General features: G+C 50.0%; 1 protein-coding gene across 1 annotated transcript in view; it reads left to right on the top strand.

Annotated features, from left to right (window-relative positions):
* Positions 1-21537, top strand: part of USP2 (ubiquitin specific peptidase 2) — a 70957-nt gene that overhangs the window by 9607 nt on the left and 39813 nt on the right. Inside the window, exon 3 of the mRNA XM_033171726.1 lies at positions 14738-15498. Within this exon, the coding sequence (XP_033027617.1) occupies positions 14738-15498 (761 nt within the window). The remainder of the gene's footprint in view (positions 1-14737; positions 15499-21537) is intronic.

The raw sequence follows: 21537 nt of genomic DNA, 5'->3' as shown, positions 1-21537 counted from the left end.
CACTCCTTTGGTTTCCAGCAACTGGTCTTCAGAATCACATTGCCTCCAGTGGTGGAAGGTAATGGGCTCTATACCTGTTGAGTCGCTCTTGGCTTCCTCTCCCTCCTAATGGGCTGCGGGAATTGCAAGCCGGCCACTCCCCTTTGAGAGCCTCCCGAATCCTCGCCTCCGCAGTGTGGGAATGATGATTGCATACCTGGCCGGGGTGAACCGCAACACCTCCCAAGCCCTTTGAAGCCATTAGGTGAGGAGGTGCTCCAAAAATGTGGCAGGCATCCTTGATCCTGGTGACGCCTGGGAGACAGAGAGAGAGAGAGAGAGAGAGAGAGAGAGAGAGAGAGAGGAAGGGAGAGAGAAGAAGCCACGCCAAGTCAAGGAAGTGGCCCAAGTTCCCTCTTCCACCCCCAGGGACTTTCTCAGTATTGCCACGCTCTCCCTCCTGCCGTTTGCCTGAGCCTGAGTTCCCACGGGATGCAGGCGCGTGTGTGTCTTTGTGTGTGTGTATCTGTGTATCTCACCTGCTGTCTCCTTCCCTCCTCCCTGCAGCCGGAGCAGCCACAATGGTATGATGCTAAGTTGCTTCTAACATCACAGGGAACGAAGCTCTCATAGACGTGGCAGTCACAGACGGTAAGCGCCCCACGGGAAGGGTTTGGGGCCGGGTGCTGGGCTTTCTAGGGTGGGCTTTCTCTGCTCTCGTGGGCGAAGGCTCCGTGCGCATTTGAAGCGCATTGCTTCTGTCAAAGAATTCCAGGCACTGTGGTTTGTTAAGGGCAGCTGGGAATCGGAACTCTGCAAAGGGAACTACAAGGGCTCAGAATTGTGTGTGTGTGTGTGTGTGTGTGTTTTAAATATACTGGATATACAGCCATTGTCTGCTGCAAGGGTGTCATAGGGAGCACATAGACTGAGGCTGCGTATATATTAAAGCACATTCTTTCCCCTCAGAGAATCCTGGGAATTGCAGTTTATTAAGGGTGCTCGGAATCGTAGCTCTGCGGGGTGAAAACTACAGTTCCCAGGATCCTTTGGAAGCTGCTTTAAAAGTATGGCTTGTACTGAGGAACTGGAGGTGCCTCCAGACTGTCACTTTTTTTGGAGGTGGGGTTTAATCACATACTGGCAAATTGAAGTTTCACTGCTATACAGTAAGCCCACAACTTACACATATTTAATTTGCGCACTTTCAGCTCTATGCATGGGGCAAAGTATTATAAAAAAAAATTAAGGGGCAGGGTTCTGAGGAAAAAGACTTTGGCAACCCCACCTGCCATTGCACGTAATGTATTTTGACTATACACGATTTTAGCTTTAGGTGCAATCCCTGGAATGTTACCCCCACATAAGTTGCAGGCTTCCTGTATTATTATTATTATTATTATTATTATTATTATTATTATTAATTTTAAAAATCCAAAAATGAAACAAATACAATGCAAACTAAATCACACTATATCAAGGTAATGTATCCCGGGCATAGTTGTGCAGTTTGGGCTGCCTGCACAGCTGCTTTCCCAAAAGATTGGGCCTTTTTGAGATTTAGAAAGTGGAGGTGAGATGCACTAGAAAGTGTGAGGTGCCTGTTGCTTTGATGCAACATCGTCTGACCTCCCCACAAAACGAGTGCTGGTTAAATAACTGAAGTCGCCTAATCTCCCTGCAAGTAAATTGGACTGAACTCTCAATAAATGGGTCACATAGGGGCCATCGTGGAACATAGCAAGTCTGAAGTCACGCATTCAGACCACCTAGGGCTGCATAAACACCACCTAATACATCTAAAGCTCATTTCCTGCTCCACCCCAAGAACCCTGGGAACTGTAGGTTCTCGGAATTGTAGCTTTGTGGTTGCTAAACTAAAGTTACAGAATTACAGAGTTGTAAGGGACCCTGAGGGTCATCCAGTCCAACCCCTTTGCAATGCAGGAATCACAGCTAATGCATCCATGACCAAAGACCATCCAACCTCTGCTTAAAAGCCTTCAAGGAAGGAGAGTCCACAACCTCCCAAGGGATTCAATTCCACTGTACCATCAGAAAGTTCTTCTTGATATTTAGCCGGAATCTCTTTTCTTGTAACTTGAAGCATTGGTTCAGGCCCTACCCTCCAGAGCAGGAGGAAACAAGCTTGCTCCATCTTCCTTGAAGATGGCTATCATATCTCCTCTCAGTCTCCTCTTTTCAAAGGTAAACATACTCAGCTCCCTCAACCGTTCCTCATAAGGCTTGGTTTCCAGACCTTTCTTCAGGATCATTGTGGAGACCATGCTTTCGTAGAATCATAGAACTGTAGAATTGGAAGGGATGCCAAGGGACATCCAGTCCAGCTCCCTGGCAATGTGGGAACCACAACTTTACATACAGTCTGCCTTGGTTTTTGAATTTAATCCATTCCTGGAGTCCGTTCCACTTCTGGAACAGTTCGGAGAACCCTGCAGCCAATCGGAAGCCGCACCGGACGTTTGGCTTGCGAAAATCTTTCGAAAGCTGGAACAATCACTTCCGGTTTTCGATCATTCGGGAGCTGAAACGTTCAAGTTCAAAAGCATCCAGCTTCCGAGGTTCCACTGTATCCTTTAAATGTTTGGTGTGGGTGCAGCCCAACTCAGTGCTGTCTGCACCAGCCTTTACCAATGTTTGCCCTCTGCAAAGGCTGCTCCATGCTGGCCACCAGTGACCTTCTGTCGTTTGAAACTGGGGTCACAGCTAGGATTTGCCAGAGAGTCAATCCAGGACTTTTTGCAAGCAAAACTTGCATGTATCCCTGAGCTCCAGCTGTTCCTTGGGACACCTGTGCGTTTTTACTTTTGAGCAGTGGCTGAGCATCTCCCTTTCTTTTCCTTTTATTTATTTATTTATTTATTTATTTGTTTGTTTATTCATTCATTCGTTTGTTTGTTTGTTTATTCAACCCTGCAAGAAAGAGCCACAGGGATGCTTTTCTGGCCACGTGTGGTCATGTGCGCACACGCACACAACCACGCGAAAGAGCTCTGGGCTTTCTCGTTGCGCAAATCTAAGCATATGATTTCACTGGAATCACTTAAGATAGTGACGCGCCGGCGTTGAGCTCTGAGGTGTCGGCTCGGCTGCGCGTGCCAAATTCCATCCCAGTTAATTATATCCTGCCTTGGCGATTCTCCTGGCAAAACCTGTTCTCATTCTACTGCTAACGATCGGTTAGAGCGTGTTCCACCCCAGAAGCAGCTGCCTTTCAGAGCTAGGAAAGAAGACATGACCCCCAGGGACACAAACGGTAATTTATATCCTTGCAGGCCCTTTTTTCCCCACTTGCCAGGGCCAACCTGTTGACTGCAGGAGGGCAGTGGCAGGCGAGGGTGTGGGTGTCTGTGTGTGGTTAAGACAAATTTATCTCTTTGAGAGTCGAGCGGGCGATGTTCCAGAGTGAGAGGTCCAAAAAGTTGCAGAGGTAAAAGATCTCAAAATGTAGAGCAATTTGGATTTTGGCGGGATAGTTGTGCTGAGCACTGTTTGGACCCACAAAGCATTCCGGTCCTGTTGGAAGAGCTTCCTCCCTCCCTTCTTTGATGATGGCTGAGGGCACCTGCCTGCATCACTGCAGCACCCACAGGTGGGTTGCAGGGTGCCGTTTCAGACTTGAGTTGTTCGGTCAAAACTCTGTGCGCTGGCAGGGCCCTGCAGTCTTCAGGTGGAGTTGCAGGACTCGAGGTAGCATGAGACTTTTTCAGGTTGGGCCTTTGTGGCCAAATGGGGCCTGCTTGGAGTGAACAGTGATTGGAAGCCTGGAGATGACTGCAGGATGAAGTGATGGTTGTGTTCTCTGGCATCTGTAGTGTTCTAGCCACTGTGTTGTGGTTTGTTCCTGTGGTGGTTTTCCAGTGGCCCACAGAGTTTCTGGAACAATCCAGAACCAGAACTAACTCCGTGGGCCAAGTTCTTGTGTAGGTACGCTGCAGTGCTAAAATTTGTTATGAAGCTTCAGCGTGGCAAGTGAACTTTGGTGCACTTGGAGAGGAGATAATTTAGGCCCCATCTGTGTTGTAGGTTCAAAGCAGTATCATGCCACTTTACACAGGCAAAGAATCCTGGGAACTGCAGTTTGCCTTGGGTGCTGAGAGTTGTTGGGAGACCCCCTTCTCCCATCGCAGAACTATAGTTCCCAGAGTTCCCTGGGATTGTTCCCTGAGTAAAAGGGATTGACCATTGAAATGCTCCAGGAATTAATAGCTCTGCGAGAATTGGGGACTCCTAACAACTCTCAGGGACGTGGGTGGCGCTGTGGGTTAAACCACAGAGCCTAGGGCTTGCTGATCAGAAGGTCGGTGCTTCGAATCCCCGCGACGGGGTGAGCTCCCGTTGCTCGGTCCCAGCTCCTGCCCACCTAGCAGTTTGAAAGCACGTCAAAGTGCAAGTAGATAAATAGGTACCGCTCCGGTGGGAAGGTAAACGGCGTTTCCGTGTGCTGCTCTGGTTCGCCAGAAGCAGCTTTGTCATAATGGCCACATGACCCAGAAGCTGTACACCGGCTCCCTCGGCCAGTAACACGAGATGAGCGCCGCAACCCCAGAGTTGGACACGACTGGACCTAATGGTCAGGGGTCCTAACAGCTCTCAGGGCCCTTAGCAAACTGCAGTCCCCGGGACTTTTAGGTGGAAGCTGTGATTGTTTAAAGTGCCATGGTGCTGGTTTAAATGCTTAGGTGAGCCTGGGAGGCTGTGGTGCCTTTGCTCCTGATTTCTCTCTGCACGGAGTTTCCCAGGTTGTCTTTCCAGTCTGTGGTGTTCCACATACTTTCACTCGGGTGGCAAGCAACCCACTTAGATATTATTGAAATACTGAGCAGTATATAAATGCTTTATAATACACACATAAGGTCTAAGAAATCAGCAGAGACAGCAAACAGATCCCCCCCCCCTTTTATGGTGTTTTCAGAAGAGAAGGGCTGTAAAGGAGGAGGAGAATGGGACTTCTGTACCTTCTGTTTAAAGATACTTGTGTAGAAGAGGGGATTCTGCGCAAAAGTGGGGTGGAAAGAGCTGGGAAAGGTTTGTTAAGGGTGCTGAGAGTTGTTAAGATGCCCCTATTGCCCCTACAGAGCTACAGTTCCCAGAGTGGTTTAGCAATCAATCCCCCTTCCCATGGAATTCTGGGAACTGTAGCTCTGTGAGGAGAATAGGGGCATCCTAACGACTCTTGCCATATAGTTCCCAGGATTCTTTGGGGGAAGCCATGGCTGTTTAAAGGGGCGTGAGGCTGCAGGTGAGGCCTGGGTGGAGACAGAGCCCAATGATGGGGCAGAGCCAACAAATCCTAGTTTTGTCCCCATCTTCCTCTCTGCTGAGTTCTGCAAGGGGAAGCCCTGAGATTCAGGAGGGAGAGGAAGAAGCTGGCAGGCAGTACCACCCCCTGCGTGGGTTGTAGGTAAAGAAGCAGCAGATGGGGGGGCCAGCCAAGGCCAATTGGTGGGGCACTGCCCCATTTCCTCTAAGGGGCTGGCCTCCACTGCCCAGCAGTACTCTCTGGAAGGGAGTTTGCAAGCCGCGAAGCCATGCGGCTGCTTCCTCTCCCCGGAGCGCATTCCCCTTGGCCGCTTGTTTCCCTGCTGCCTGGCTCCTAGCCATGGGCGGGCGGCCAAGCCCAGAGTTTACGCTGGGCATCTTGAAAGGCCTTTGAAAAAAAAGAGGGCTGTTTCCCCAGCAACCGGAGACTCACAGCCCTGCGAGAGCTGTCCGACTCGAAAGTAAGTAAAAAAAGGAAGGAGAAGTTGGGAGGGAGACACCAACAGGCAGCTAGCCTTGGGGAAAAGCCAGGGCAAACCGCAAGGACCCTCTGCCCTCCCCAAAGTTTCCTGCTTCCTCGGGGGGGGGGGGGTTGGCGCTTCTGGGCTCTAGGGGTGTGGCAGAACAGCACCTGCCCCTCAAGTTGACCAGACTATTTCCCTCCCCCCCCCAAAAAAAAACTCTCAACGCGTCTGTTTGGGACGACGACAGCGTCTTTCTCCTCATTGGAGTGCCAAGCCCCACTAAGGTACGTAAGACTTGGGAAGTCTTTCTCCTCTGTGCAGCTGCAAGTTTTGGGCCATGGCTCCCACCTGTGGCTCTTAGTGGCGGGTTCCGATGAAGTCACCATTTAAAGCCCCGCTTGAGCACTTGACCCGTTGCGGACGGATTTTTTTTTATTTTTGTGCTTCCAAAGGAAAGGGCTCCTATCTGCTTGGACTTTATTCCCTCCAGCTCAAGAGAGCTTCGGTTGTAACCCTAGAGGCAGCTGCGCTGTCAGGGCAAGACTTGAGGGGAGAAGGACAGGACCCCGCTGAAAGGAATGAGCAGGAGAGCTCCCCCCAACCCAATCCAACCCCCCCCCCCCGAAACTCAGCCAGGATGGCTTTGCCGCGTTTTGAAATGAGTGAAGTAATCAGCACAGCGTAGATTTAAAGCGCATTACCCCTCTCCCCTAAACAAGAAAATGAATGCTGGAAACTTAAGTTTCCCCGTCACAGAACTACAGTTCCCAGCACTCACTATGGTTCCCGGGGCTCTGAGGGATAGGAATGTGCTATAAGTATGTTTATGGTATGTACACAGCCTGTGTTGATTAATTCACTGATGTCAAAAGGTGGAAAGCCAGCTTTGCCAATTATCATCTTAACAAAACCCCTTTGGGTTGTATTCAGCATTTGTCATATGTACTCAGTGTAGGTCTATTGAAATTAATGGACATGACTAATTTAAGTCCTTTAATTTTAGTAGTTCTACTCTGAGTATGATTAATGTTGAATGCAACTCATTAAGTCCAGAATCTAAAATTACCTAATTGCGCTGCTGCTGCTGCTGCTGCTGCGGTGTTTGTGACGTCTTTTGCAGGGCAGGGTTGAGAGGAGGCTTTGGTTTCACTTTCTGAATGATGAGGGAGAGGCACTCTGCACATGCTCTGGGATAACTTTGCCTCTTGCAGTGCTCCAATTAAAAGTCATGTCCCAAACCAAAGCTGAATCAAATTATTATTATTATTATTATTATTACTACTACTACTACTAGTAGTAGTAGTAGTATTACTATTATTATTCAAATCTGTTAGGTCATCTGCCTAAAACCAAACAGTATTGCGAAAAGTTGTGGGGTCTCATGCAACCTAGTCATCTCCCCACTCTGCCACTTTATTCTGCTGTAGCTTATACCACTTTCTTTTTTAAAAAAGTAAGTTTGCAAACACAGCTGTGTTCCCCTGTGCCAAAGCCTTATTCCTAATTTCTAAAGGTTGTGTTTTCTTCCCATTTTACACATGGGAAAATATGGGTGGGGTTTCTTTGCTTCTTTGTATTGTGAGAGGAACAGTGTCTGTATGTTTACACTGCAATGTAGCCGAAACAAATTCCAAGTACTGTATGTTGGGAAATGTACTTGGCCAATAATAAATTATTCCTATTCCTATTCCTATTCCTATTCCTATAATTTAGACATAGTTTGCACGGTAGTTCCCTCGTGTGTAGGGCAGAGGTTTTCAACCTTTTCGAGTCCACAGCTCCCTTGACCAACTGCATTCTTTCTGCAGCACCCCTGTAGGACTCAGGAGCCCAGTTATGTCACCCCTTGCCTACAGAGCTGGCAGCCTCTCGTCCTTTTTCGAACACCTTCCCTTGTGGAGTGTTCCCTCAGCCTCCTCTTCTCTCTCCTTGGGAGCCCCCACCTGCCCCAGAGAGAGGTACCTCCTCACACTGCCCCACAGGGACCTGGGACTTTCCTGTCCATTCCCAACAGCAAGGGCTGGGGGACTGGCTGGCTGGGCTCCTTCGCCTGCTTGCTTGCTTGCTTGCTTGCTCTGAAGCCACTTCAGCTCCTGGCAACCAGAACGCCCTGGCCAGCTCCAGAGGCACCATTTGCCTGGGGAGCTTGTAACCGGGGCTGCTGCAAAAAAAACAGTTGTGCAAACCTTTGGGAGACATGATGGCATCGGAGGAGAGAGGGAAGGAAAGAGGGACAGAGGCCAGCATTGCCCGCGGCACCCCTGACCATCATTCAAGGCATCCCAGAGTGCTACGACACACTGGTTGAAAACCACTGGTGTAGGGAATTGGCTGCAGGTGTTCTGGAAGATACTGGTGGATGATTGATTTCCCCAAAGCCTCTCAGCGAGCAAGGGCCAGAGTTAGTACTTTGTGCTTCTTTGTGCAACAAGCAAACGCAGAAAAGGAAACTGTAGAAGCAATTTGCCACAAAACAAACAGGTTGATCTAATGATTCATGTGGAAATAGGAGCATTTCATCTGGAAATTACAGGGCTCCCTACCAGGCACAGGAACCCCAGAGGTGTAGCCGGTCCAGTTTTCTCCCTCCTGCACCAATCAAAGCCTTCATTTATTGAGATACCAGCCAGGCTTGCCTCGCCCCTGGGTTCCAACAGCCTATGCCCCTCAAATACCAATCACCTGCCCACTTTGCAATTGAGGTAGGCGGAGAGGCGGGACTTTGACATGAACAGCAGGCCCAGTGGAAAAACAGCTCCTTTGCTAGATCAGGGAAGGCTTTTCCCTTGCCCATTTGCATCAAACTGGAGTTGATCCGTGCACCTGAATTATTGATGGTGAAGCTGCTTGTGTTGAGCTGAATGGAATAGAGGGGGCTGGGCTGCTTGCAAGGCTCCTCTAACCCCCCACCCCGCAGCTGAAAGGCAAGGCAAGGCCTTGCAGAAAGTCCCAGGTTCAATCAGGCCTTGCAGAAAGACCCAGGTTCGATCATCCACTTTTTTTTTTAAAAAGGATCAAGTGATGGGAAAGACCTGCTGCCAGTCAGAGCATGGAATACTAGCTAGGCAGACTAGTGACCTGGCGGCGTAGGAGACGGTGTCTCCCTCTGTTCCAGCCGCCCCACAACCCCACCTTCCAAACACCACTTTGAGATTTTGAACAGATTAAGTGCCATGGCCCTAGCCACCAGCAGGGCGTCGGACAGGATCCACGACCGCCGGATTCCTTTACGGAATACCCAGCATTTGGAGGGCTAAGCGATGGCCCGAACCTTCCCCTCCGATACCACACTAAACCCAATGCCTAACCGCCAGTCTAACAGAGTTGTGACAATTTGCTACGAGGTAGGCGAAAAACCAAGAGGCTGTGCCAATTTGCCACTTGGACAAAAACTCCTACCAGGCCCCTTGCACAAACAAGGCGACCAACCGAAGTCCATAGCAATGTCCTACCCTAGAAACCAACCTAACGGAGGGTGGGCGGGTGATCCGATGGACGAGCGACGCGGAATGGCGGAAAGAGCCGCCGCGGCTGCCTTAGGAGCAGCTAAAACCCCACCCCTACGCCAGCCCTATTGGCTGCCAGCTAGGGGCACGGTGCGGCGGCGGGAAAAGGCAAGGCTGGGGGCAAATGCCCCCCCCCCGCCTATGCAGGAGCTGGCTCCCGCTCACAACCCCTCCCCTCCCGGAGGAGGAGAGGCTTTCCCCACCCCAAAGCCTTTTTCAATCTACAAGTCCGCAGAGAGCACTCTATACCTTTAAAGCACACCTGAGGCACATTCTTTCCCTCAAAGGATTATGGGAACTGTCGCCCAGCCCTCAGAGTTACAGTTCGCAGCAACCCTTCTCAAACTACATTGCCCACAGGGGCGTCGTTGGGGAGGGGCGGTAGGGGCGGTACGCCCCCAGTGACAGGGTGATAAGCGGCGGGTGGGGGTGAGAAGCGGCGGCCCCTCCCACGCGCCGCTGCTCCCTCCGTCACCCGGGAGCAGCAGCGCTGCACGGACGGGGTGCTCGCTCAGCCAAGCACCCCGTCTGTGCAGCGCTGCTGCTCCCGGGGTGACCGGTGGTGCGTGGGGAGTGGCAGGAGGGGCCGCCGCTTCTCACCCCCACGCACCGCCGCTCGCTCCGTCGCCGTGGGAGAAGCAGCTGCTGCTGCTCCTGGGGCGACAGAACGAACGGCGGCCGAAAGAGAAAGCGGGCAGGGAAGCAAAGCCGGCGCTTAAACGCGCCGCTTTGCTTCTTTTTTCCTCCCCTTTCGGCACTGAAAGGGAAGGGGGGGGGGAAGCAAAGCCGGCGCTTAAAGCGCCGCTTTGCTTCTTTTTTCCTCCCCTTTCGGCACTGAAAGGGAAGGGGGGGGGAAGCAAAGCCGGCGCTTAAAGCGCCGCTTTGCTTCCTTTTTTCCTCCCCTTTCGGCACTGAAGGGGAAGGGGGGGGGGAAGCAAAGCCGGCGCTTAAAGCGCCGCTTTGCTTCCTTTTTTCCTCCCCTTTCGGCGCTGAAAGAAGCCGAAAGGGAAGGGGGGAGCAAAGCGGGCGCTCTCAAGCACCTGCTATTTCCCTTTTTCCCCCCCGGGGGCGTGGCATCGCGCTGTGAACGTGCGTCATGACGTCATGACGCACGCGCGTCACGATGCCCCGCCCCCAGGGGTGCCTCTTGGCTTCCCGCCCCGGGCGGCCAAGGGGCTAGGAACGCCCCTGATTGCCCATAATTCTTTGAGCGAGGAAATCTGCTTTGAATGTGCTTTAAAGACATAGTTGTATACACAGCCCTTGCCTGCTCTACCTTCAGGAAAAGCCCTTCAGATATGTGGGGAGCTGCTATCGTATCTCCTCTTAATCTTCTCATCAAATTAAATTTACCCTGCTCTTTATAGGACTTGGGCCGCACATCTAAACCATACGTTTAAAGCAGTCTTGAATTTAAAAATGCTTGAAATTGATTTTTTTTTTTTTAAATTGTAAACTTGGAGCATCTACCCAGAAGTAAATTACTCACAGCTGCGCCCCATCTGCACTGCACATTTAAAGCATTATTGAACAGTCATGGCTTCCCCCAAAGATTTCTGGGAGCTGTAGTTTGTTAAGGGTGCTGAGAGTTGTTAGGAGACTCCCCTACTACCCCCCACAGACCTACAATTCCCGGAGTGGTTTAGCAATCAATTCTCTTACTAGGGAATTCTGAGAATTGTAGCTCTGTGAATGGAATAGAATTGTAGCTCTGTGAATGGAATAGGCACTCTTAACAACTCTCAGCACCCTTAACAAACCACATTTCCCAGAATTCTTTGGGAGAAGCCATGACTTTATTATAATAGTGCTTTAAACGTAAACGTAAGGTGAAGATGTGGCCTGGGTTTACAGACACACTACTATCACACTTGCCTTTCTCCTTTGGACACGTCCCTGCCTGTCAATGTCCATCTTATAATGTGATGCCCAGAACTGGGCACGAGATGTTATTGAACTACAACTCCCATCATCCTCAGCCACTGGGCATGCTAGCTAGGAATGATGGGAGTTGTAGTCCAGTGTCTCCTAGTCACCTTAGCTTGAGAGGCTGCCAGGAACAGCCTTTGTGATTCAGACGCATCGCCAGCAAGTGCAGTTCCGGGGGGGGGGGGGGGAATGCATGCAGAGCAAAATAGTTCTGAGTGACTCAGGCAAGTGAGTCTAGGCCACACGCCGACAGCATTAATAAAATCCCACGGAGTCATTAGCCAGTTTGCCCTGGGGGGGGGCAGGGAAATAATTGCCCTAGACGTGACAGTTGGTCAGGCCACAAGCAGGGCAGTCGTTGAGTCATTCCCCAAAGAAAATGGTAGTGGAGAGTCAGTCTCAAAAATCATCCCACTGGAATGGAGGGATTACATAAGACTGCTAGTAACCATAACCTTTATTGTTTGGATTAAATAGAGAAAAGTGGAGTTTGAGATGGTTGAATAAGAGCAAGCACAACACCCACAATCCCTAACAGAGGGAGATGGCGGCAGCAGTTTGTGCACCAGGTACTTCCAAGGTTAGATTACTGCAATGCGCTCTGTGTGGGGCTTCCCTTGCGCTCGACCCAGAAGCTGCCGTTAGTTCAGAATGCTGCAGGGTGCAGTTTCCCCTCTGGGAGTTGTTGGAGTCCAGTGGTCGGGGACGAAGGGAGCTGTGGCCCAAAGCCGCTGGCAGGTGCTAGGCTGTGGAAGGGCTGTGATCAGGTTGTGCCCGGTGCCAGGGAGAGTTCAGGTTTCAGCAGAGGCTGCTGGAACAAGGAAACAAGAAGAGCAAGGAAGAGCAATGGTAGCTTTTTTCTGGGCAGCCTGAAAGCCAGCAGGCACCCGGATCTGCCTGCAAGGTTCAGCTGAGCACGGCGTGGGAAGATGGTGCTGGCGAGGTAGACAGCAGAAGTGAAAGAAGGGCTGTCGGAAGCCTGTTATTAGCAGAGCTGGAGATTTAATCTTAAGCAGCACGCTAGGAAAAGCAACAGCCCAGCATTGAGTTTCCTAGAAGCGACACCAGGGGTCGTGATTCTGCATCAGCAAAGCAGTCTGGTTGACCCTGGGAGGTAGGGGCAGCAATCGCGCACAACGCAACCTTTCAAGGGACCTGCATGGCACACCTCGTGATTGCACATGATGGGTCAAGAGCATGCAGCTACGGGTCACCCTGGGCGATGAGGCACTTGGGAAGAGGCTAAGGCAGGCGGGCATGAGGCCTAGCTCTGCCGGGTAAAGTTTACCTGAAGGCTTCTGCAGGTGTGCTGCAAGTGTAGAGGCCCAGGAAAGAACATGTCGTTCCCAGGGAGCTGTGTTTTGGAGGCATTTCCCTTCTCAAATGGCCATGCTTTTTTATTTCCTGAGATAGGAAAGGCTGTGCCTTTAATAGCTGGGTGGCAGGCAGAAATCCCACAGGTGAAGCCACCCACCCACCATCTTCATGCAGTCATAGTATGTGGCCAGCGTGGCGAAAAAGTGTAAGATATTGCCTTATACCTGGCCAGACCATTGACTCATCTTGTATCTTACTATCTCTACACCGGTTTTTTTTTAGCTGTGGGTCCTCGGGTGTTGCTGGATTACAAAACCCATCATCCCCAGCCAGCTTTGCCAATGGTGTGGGATGATGGGAGTTACAGTCCAACAACATCTGGGGCCCCAAGGTTGAAGAACACTGGCAGGGGTTCTCCAGAATTTCAGATGGGGGACATTCCCAAACCTATCCCTATGTCATTAGGGATTGAATTGTCCAAGCCGTACTTTTTCCCTGTTGAGGTTTCTAAGGGATAGGAGAATTCCTCGTAGAATTGCCCCACTAATTCAGCTGTGTTAAAGGCGCAACAGTGCCAATGTGGCATAATGGTTAGACTGTTGGACTAGGACCTGGGAGTGCCGGGTTTGAATCCCCACTCAGCCATGAAGCCCACTGGGTGACCATCTCTTAGCCTAACCTACCTCACAGGGTTGTTGTGGGGAGGAAACGGGGAGAAGGAAAACCATAAGGCCGTACACAGAGAGAGAGAGAGCGCTCTGAAGATCTGGGCCAGACAACTGCATTATCTGAGGTAGATCACAGAACTACAGTTCCCAGCCCCCTTAACAAACTACAGCGCCCAGGATTCTTTGAGGGAAAGTCATTTGATTTAAATGTTCATTGGATGTGCTTTAAATGTATAATCATGTTCAGTGCTTGCTTCTTCTTCTTTTTTAAGAACAAAAGGGTCCCGCTACTGTGTGCCCTTGAGCATCACCCAGTAAAAAAAAAACCACTGGTGGTGTTGATCTGCCAGAAATTCTAGTTTAAAAGAGAGCTCCCCCGTGATATGATCGGGTTGCTGTTCTGTTGCAAAGATGGTCTTGGTCAGAAGAGGGCGCCGGTGGCCTATATGTATGGCTGCAGGGTTTGCAAATGTAAACACACCTTGACAAAGGAATCTGAGTGTTGAGTTTCTGTTTATGCCACCTGCTGTTCCTGTTTTGGAGCTGGCTCCTTGGTGTTCTGACTCTGCAACACCCGCCTGCGGGGCTGGTTGATTCCCACCTACCGCCCCATTTGATGTCATTTTAGTTTCCCACGGGCACCTATGTGGTTGCATTTTTTGAATCTGTACACACACACACACACAGCATTACTAATTCCTTTTTAAAAAATTAGTTTGTTTTATTTATTAAGAATATTAGAATGAGTTAAAGGAAAAGGAAAGGAAAAGATGGAGGAAAACAACAATTACAATACGACAGTGAAATATAATTCAGATTAAAGAACCATATAAAACATATGTAGATGTATGAACTTATTGTTTCCCTCAAATATACGCTGATTCACGGGTCACTATGGTTTCAGTAAATGTGTTGCAAATATCATTAAATTTATCCATACATAATCTTCGCCTGAAAGCGATCCGTTCAAGGGTTGCAAGAGTTGCCATGTCAATCTATCCATTGATCAAAAGAGGTCGTATTTTTTGTCCTTCCAATGTATCAGTATCAATCTTTTGTAGGTGTAAGGGCATGTTGACCAATAATCAAGCCCCATATATTAGGTATATAATTAAAGATAATGTTATCTTCCGACATTCCCCTGTAGTATGTGAAAACAACAGGTCAAGTTCCTCAAAACACATTTCACACCAGCATTAAAGCACAGTTTGCCCTGACAGCAGTGCAGTGGCCAACATCACCTGGACCTTAGTTTTCAAAAGCATGTCTCATGAAGGCCTTAGCCTGCCAGTGGAAGGATATTATTATTATTTATTGAATTTATATACCGCCCTATACCTGGAGGGCAAAGAGGGAGCCAGTCTAGCCTCTCTTGGGAGGGACTTCCATGATCTGGGGGCAGCCGCAGAAAAGGCTATCTCATGTCACCACCAACCATGCTTCTGGTGTTGATGGGACCGAGAGGATCTTTATACCTGGGCAGGTTCATATAGGGAGAGACGCTCTTTCAGGAAACCTGGGCCCAGCCCTGATAATAGTAGTTGGCTGTCCTTAGCTTAACGGCTGCCATCGTGTCCCCCTTTTTCCCCAGCCAATGCCACCAGCGCCGCCCCCAGCGCCCCATCCCGCAGGATGTCCCAGCTGTCTTCCACCTTGAAACGCTATGTCGACGCCCCCCGCTACTCAGACACCTCGTCGTACAGCAAGGCCTCCACCAGCTATGGGAGCTATTCTTCCTACTCCTCCAACCTGTCCTCCTCCTACCCGGACAAGGAGAAGATCGGCCTCAAGCCCACCGCGCCCTCCTCCAGCTACCTTCGGACATCGGGCACCACCGCCTCCTCCTCCTCCTTGACCTACGACAGGCGGCTGCTCCAACGCCCGGACTCCAGCACCAGGCTCAGCCCCAGCTACGGACGGATCCCGGTGAGAACCCCGGGCAGTGGGGGACTGAGCGGAGGGGCCCCCAGCTACTCCTACGGCAACGGCCCTTCCACCAGCTACGGCGCCACACTGGGCCGCAAGAAATCCAGCAGCCACTCGGACCTGGCGCGGGACATCACGTCCATGCACCTGTCGGACTCGTACCGCGCCGACCCGCCCTCTGCCCGTTCCTCGTACATCGCCCGCAGCCGCCAGGACCTGTGCCCGCTGCAGGGGTACTACCAGTCGGATTACGTCAAGGGCTACCTGGAGTCCTGCGGGCGCAAAGGGGGGCGTTCCCCAGGCTCCGGCCTCCACGGCTCCACCCCAGAGGTCATCACGCCCACCCTGCGCCCCACCAGCCGCTCCTCGACTCAACCATGGGAGCGGACAGACAGTCGGACGGACGTCTTGGCCAAGGAAGCCCAGGTAGGGCTCTGCTCTGGCTTTAGGGATGGAAGCGGGGCAGGAGCCCTTGCATTGTGGGGCCGGGAAAAGGGGAGTTGGTGTTTTTGCTGCGTGTGTTGTAGGGGACAGCCCCAGCCAGAACAAGGCCTGTGCAAGGGGTTAGTTAGGAAGATAGGAAGCTGCCTCGTTCTGAGCCAGGCCATTGGTCCTTTTCAGCTCAATGCTGTTGTACCTTGGTTCTCGAACGTAATCCTTTCCGGAAGTCCGTCCGACTCCCGAAAACTTTCAAAAACCAAGGCACGGCTTCCGATTGGCTGCAGGAGCTTCCTGCACTCAATCGGAAGCCACGTCGGACATTCGGCTTCTGAAAAACGTTTGCAAACTGAAACACTCACTTCCGGGTTTGCGGCATTCGGGAGCCAAAATGTTCAAGTCACAAGGCGTTCAAGAACCAAGGTACGACTGTATTGTGTCTACATGGGGGAGGAGGGGTGTTGTCCACACTTCCGTTCACCCTGTGCCTAGACTAGTGACTGGGAGTGTCCGCCAGGACCATATAACACCGGTCCTAAAGGATCTTCACTGGCTCCCAGTACATTTCCGAGCACAATTCAAAATTTTGGTGCCGAGCTTTAAAACCTTAAAACCTTAAACTGCTTCAGCCCAGGTAACTAAAGGAGCATCTCCACCCTCACCGTTCAGCCTGGACAGTGAGATGCAGCTCCGAGGACCATGGAACACCCTCCCATCAGATGTCAAAGAGATAAACAATTATATGGCCTTCCATAGACATCTGAAGGCAGCCCTATATTAGAAAGCTTTTAATGTCTGGTGTAGTGTGCCTTTTTTGTATTCTGTTGGAAGCTGCGCAGAGTGGTTGGGGCAACCCAGTCTGATGGGTGGTGTATAAGTAATATATTATTATTATTATTATTATTATTATTATTATTATTTAACAGCAATCCACTTAAAACCCAATTGCTGTTTGTTCTGATTCTGCACTGGAGATTGGGTTTCCCAGGGGAAAGCTTGCAGAGAAATGGATGTGTGGATTAGCCCTGGGTGGCTGCAGGTCTCTGGGCCCCTTTTCCTCCACAGCAGATGCTCTATGACTGAGCTACAGCCTTTCCCCAATAGGGAAACCTCCAGTTCGAAAAATGCATGTACCACCAGGGGTGAGATTGCTGCTCCCGAGGCAGGTGTGTGGGAACCACAATTCCCATCAGCCCCTGCTGGCATGGCCAGCAGCCAGGGATGGATGATGGGAGCTGTAGTTCAGCAACCTCTGGAGAGCAGAAGGCTTTCCCCAAATCTGTTCTAAAGGCATCCTCTAGCCCTTAAGGTGTTGTTATTGGACTCCAGCTCTCGTTATTCCTGATTGTTGGCTGTGCTGACTGGGGCTGATGGGAGTTGGGAGCCCAACAGCCTCCAGAGAGCGCCAGGTTGGGGAAAGCTGCTTTTAACACTGGAACTTGCGGACATCCCCAAGAAGCTGAATGCTGGAAGGTTCAGGACAGGCAAAAGCAAGTGACTTCTTCACGCAGCGCATAGCTAAACCTAGACGCCTTTAAAAGAAGATGAGATGAATTCATGGAGAAGAGGGCTATTGATGGCTAGTAGCCACAATGACTATGCTCTGCCTTTGCAGTCGGGAGCAGTAATGTTTCTGAGAGGGAGAAGGAGACGACTCTTGTGTTCAGGTTCTGTTTGAGGGCTTTGCACGGACATCTCTGGCTGATCACTGTGAAAAAAGGATGCTGCACTGGATCGGCGCCTGGCCTGATCCACCAGGACTTTTCTTAAGTTCTTATGTTCATCAGGTGATGGCGCTTTGCTATGGCACAGCTGATTCAATTGATCGTCTAAGGTTCCTTTAATCTGGTGCCCCATCCTTCAGTGCATCCCATGTTGCTCTTCCAAATTCAGCACCAGTTTGCGTTGTTTTGCAGGCTTAAGTTTGCTTTAACGGTTGCTGGATTTGCTTTGCTTTTTTGGGCACAGGGGTTGCTCATTGGCTTCAGTGAGTAAACACACCAACCAGGAGTTTTTGTCAAGTGGAAGAGATCTGGTTCTTTTTGTTTGCTTTCCTTTCCAGGCTGTCTGTGTGTGGAATAACAGGTTTCGCTGGCTTAGCATATTGTTTTATTTTTCTGCAGGGAGCAGGGAAGGGAAGGGGGTTGGTTCCAGGTACCCACAGCCCTGTTCCCCTACTTCAGAATTATTGCTGGGCAGCGTGGGGGCATTCAGGTTTTGGTCATTTTGAAACTCACTCAGAGCTGAGCGCTAGGTAAATCTTGGCTCACATTCAGCTCTGGGTCCATGTTTGCCCCCAACTTCCCATGCGCTTCTGGGTCTTTCCTGCACCTGGGAGGGTGGCAGGCCTCCGGGAAATGCGGTCATGTCACGGTGGCCTTGTTTTGTCATGCCAGGGTCAGGTCAAACGTGGCCAAACTTGAGCCACTTGTTCCCACAATCAGCCTTTGCCCCAGGCTCTCTGTGTTCCTGGATCAGAAACACCTGAGCAGCCGCAGTGAGATATATTTCTGCAAAGAACAGTGTCCGGTCACCGACGTGCCCCTCATGTTTAGGGATGCAGGGCCAAGGAGAAACCTACAACTGTCTGGAGGGAATGGAAAGTTCTGCCAGGCATGGATTTAACTCTCTGTGGTTTCTGTTCTAAAAAAGGCAGGCTTAAGCAAAGGGTGTTCAGGTTTGGTTCTTGTAATACAACATATAATGTGCATTGGCCAGAATGTTCAATTGCGTGACAAATGCCTTTCCTTCACACTTCTTGTTCACGTTGACAGGCAGGACTTTCTCAGAAGTCACGGGAGGTGGGCTCCAAGCCATGTTAGAAACTCAGATTTGTAAGATAGGCACCAAATGGCTCCTTAAAAAGAGGGTTACAGCCACCAGAATGAACACCTAGTTCCTATTTTGGGGGCAGACGGCTCGAAAGTCGATTTTCCCCCAATATGACTTTTTGGTTCCTGAAATTCATTCTGATTGTGCAGATAGAATGTAATGGGTAGAATTCTACAGGATGTGCTGCTGGTGTGTGTAAAAAAAAAAAAAAAAGTCAAGATCCATCCAAGGATCCCCAGACATGCGCCTACAGATGGCGGAGACGTCAGGCGCCATCCTGGCACCCGGGCATCTTCACTTGGTCGCAAGTGGCCGATAGCCAGGTGCAAAATGCAGCTGACAAATTTCAAACGCTGGTTCCAAGGTAAAACAAGCTTGGCGTGTGAGGATGGAGAACCTGTGGCTCTTGCTGGACTACATCTGCCATCTTGCTGGTTGTGGCTGGTGGGAGCTGGAGTCCAAATGAAACACGGGAATCTGCCGCGAGATAATCTCGTTCAGCATGGTTTGGATTACTATGACTTGGTGTGATTCTCCAGACTTTCAGACAGGGTGCCTTCCCTCTTAACTGGAGATGCCACCGGGGATTGAGCTAGCAGCCTGCACTGCCATTCCTGCCCAACGCGCAGACTGATCTCTGTTGCAGGAATGTTAAAACAAAATAAAAAATTCTTTCCAGTAGCACCTTAGAGACCAACTAAGTTTGTTCTTGGTATGAGCTTTCGTGTGCATGCACACTTGTTCAGATGTTAAAGTGCAGTTTTTATTTTATTTATTGGATTTATATACCCGGAGGTCTCGGGGCAGTTCACAGAAAAGATCACAGTATATAAAATCAAAACAAGAACAATAACCCAATAACACCACCCCCCAAAAAAGAGCCACATTTTAAAAGGGAATAGGATGTCCATCAGGTCAACCAAATACCTGGTTGAAAAGGAACGTTTTTGCCTGGCACCTAAAGGTGCATAATGAAGGCGCCAGGCGAACTTCCCTGGGGAGAGCATTCCACAGACGGAGAGCCACTGCAGAGTATTATTTTGCTTCATTCCTCCTATCCTACAGTGACTTGCACCGTGAAAGCTAAATAAATGATACACTGCGTGTATCACACAACACACACAAACATGAATTCTAGAGCACAATACTCCCAAGGTAGCTAAGTGCAATGAGATACTACAGCGCAGGATGATATTGACTTAGTTGCCGCGGCAAGTTATTAACTATAAATGGATAATACACCAGTTACGGCTAGGACGGCAGGTTCTGGGGGTCGCTCTGTTTGTCCCATCAACACCCTGTTAATGCGCTGTGTGTGTGAGAGCTTCCTAAAAGTGGAGAGAAAGAAGAAAGGTGAGGTGTCCTGCCTAGGAAACACATCCTGGGGCACAAGCCCTCGACATGGAGCCTCAGATTAGGACCCCTCAATACCAAGATTCTCAGGCCTTCTTGCCCTTGGGACTGAGTCTCCTAGGAGGACCACTTCCTCCCAGTCCTGGCAGCGAACGGGTGATCTGGCAGCAGAGCTCAGAGCCTGTGTAATTAAGTCTCCCTGTCAATCTCTCCCTCCCTGCCTGGCACTAGTCCCCTGAGTTTATGTAACAGGTATAATTGTTTAATGCTCGCTTGAGAACACACACAAACTCTTGCTATGTCAATAGGCCCCCGTGGAGCAGATTAGAGAAGGTTTGGGGTGGGGCCCGCCTGGAGGTGCTCCCCAGAGTGTGTCACGGACTGAGACAGCTGTCTCAGCACTTGGAGGTGTGTGTGCACATGTGTATATGCACACAGGAGCCTCAAGGGTGTGCTTCCCTGGTTCTTCCTCTGCACATGATAGAGCAATGTGCAATTAGTTCACCTTTAGGGATGCAATGTGTGCTGGATGTTTGGCGCATGAGCTCACACCCGCAGCACACCGTCAGAACGCTTTTTTGCCGCTTTTATATATTCATGGGTTCCCACTAAATAATCCACAGCAGTGGACCCCAAATAATGAGGTTGTTCAGTTCCCAATTTATTTCCCCGTCCTTAAGTCTATAAAGTCATTGTCCATAGATTGGTGTCAGACAGGGATCCCTTTGAAGCAGACCCTCACCAGTTTCAGGTCCACATTTTCAGTTTTGAATAGCATATCCCAGTGATGGCTGAGGGTGCTGCTGAGCATGCACAGAGTGAATTCCTTTCTCGCCTAAGTACCGGTAACTGCAACTGGTCTCCACGTGTTTAAGATTGAAGGGCAGGACTTCCATATCGTGCTTTTGAGAGCCTGTCATGTGCTCACCCCCTTTTCACATATAAATATTACTGATAGGGAAGGATGATTGAGAAAAATGAGGGGGTCATATAATAATAATAATAATAATAATAATAATAATAATAATAATAATAATAATAATAATGTAAAAAGCATCAGTGGGACAGTCCAGCTAATCTTAAGTACAGTGGTACCTCGGCTTACGAACTTAATTCGTTCCGTAGGTCTGTTCTTAACCTGAAACCGTTCTTAACCTGAGGTACCACTTTAGCTAATGGGGCCTACCGCGCCGCCGCCACACAATTTCTGTTCTCATCCTGGGGCACTACTTAACCCGAGGCACTATTTCCGGGTTAGCGGAGTCTGTAAGCAAAACCTCCACAAAAGAATGTTGTTTCTGTGGTTTGGAATCTCCGTGGAGAGATTTAAAAACATATTTCCTAATCTTGTTTCCTGGTTAAGTTTCCAAGTGAAGTAAGACGAGCAAAAGCATTTCGTCAAACCCTTCATCCTTCTATTTGTGCGATGCAGTTTTGTGCGTGAAAACAAAGCCCCTAAATAATGTTGTTTTCGATGGTTTGGAATATCTGTGGACAGAGGCAGTCTACCAGAGTAATACTTGCAGAGGGGTGTGGTAGTGCAGGCCCTTTTCGTGAGCTTTTCAGGGGCATCAGCTTGGTCACTGTGGGAAGCAGGATGTTGGGCAAAGATGGCTCTTTGCTGCCAACCCTGGCAGATTCAGGGCTAAGGAGGCACAGCAATGATGCCCAGATTGGCGTTGGAAGGAGCGCTTGGGGCAGTGCTGTTTTTCTAGAAAAAAACAGGTGCTGGAACTCACCCTTTTTCTCTCTTATAATCACAATGGCGCCCGCCTGAGAGGGGCCAGAACTGAGTTCTGGTGAGTTCCAGCTGGAAAAAAAACACACCATGGCTTGGGAACA

Source organism: Lacerta agilis, chromosome 15, assembly GCF_009819535.1.
Source record: "Lacerta agilis isolate rLacAgi1 chromosome 15, rLacAgi1.pri, whole genome shotgun sequence".
Classification (NCBI taxonomy): Eukaryota; Metazoa; Chordata; class Lepidosauria; order Squamata; family Lacertidae; genus Lacerta; species Lacerta agilis.
This window is presented reverse-complemented; position numbering and strand designations above follow the sequence as displayed.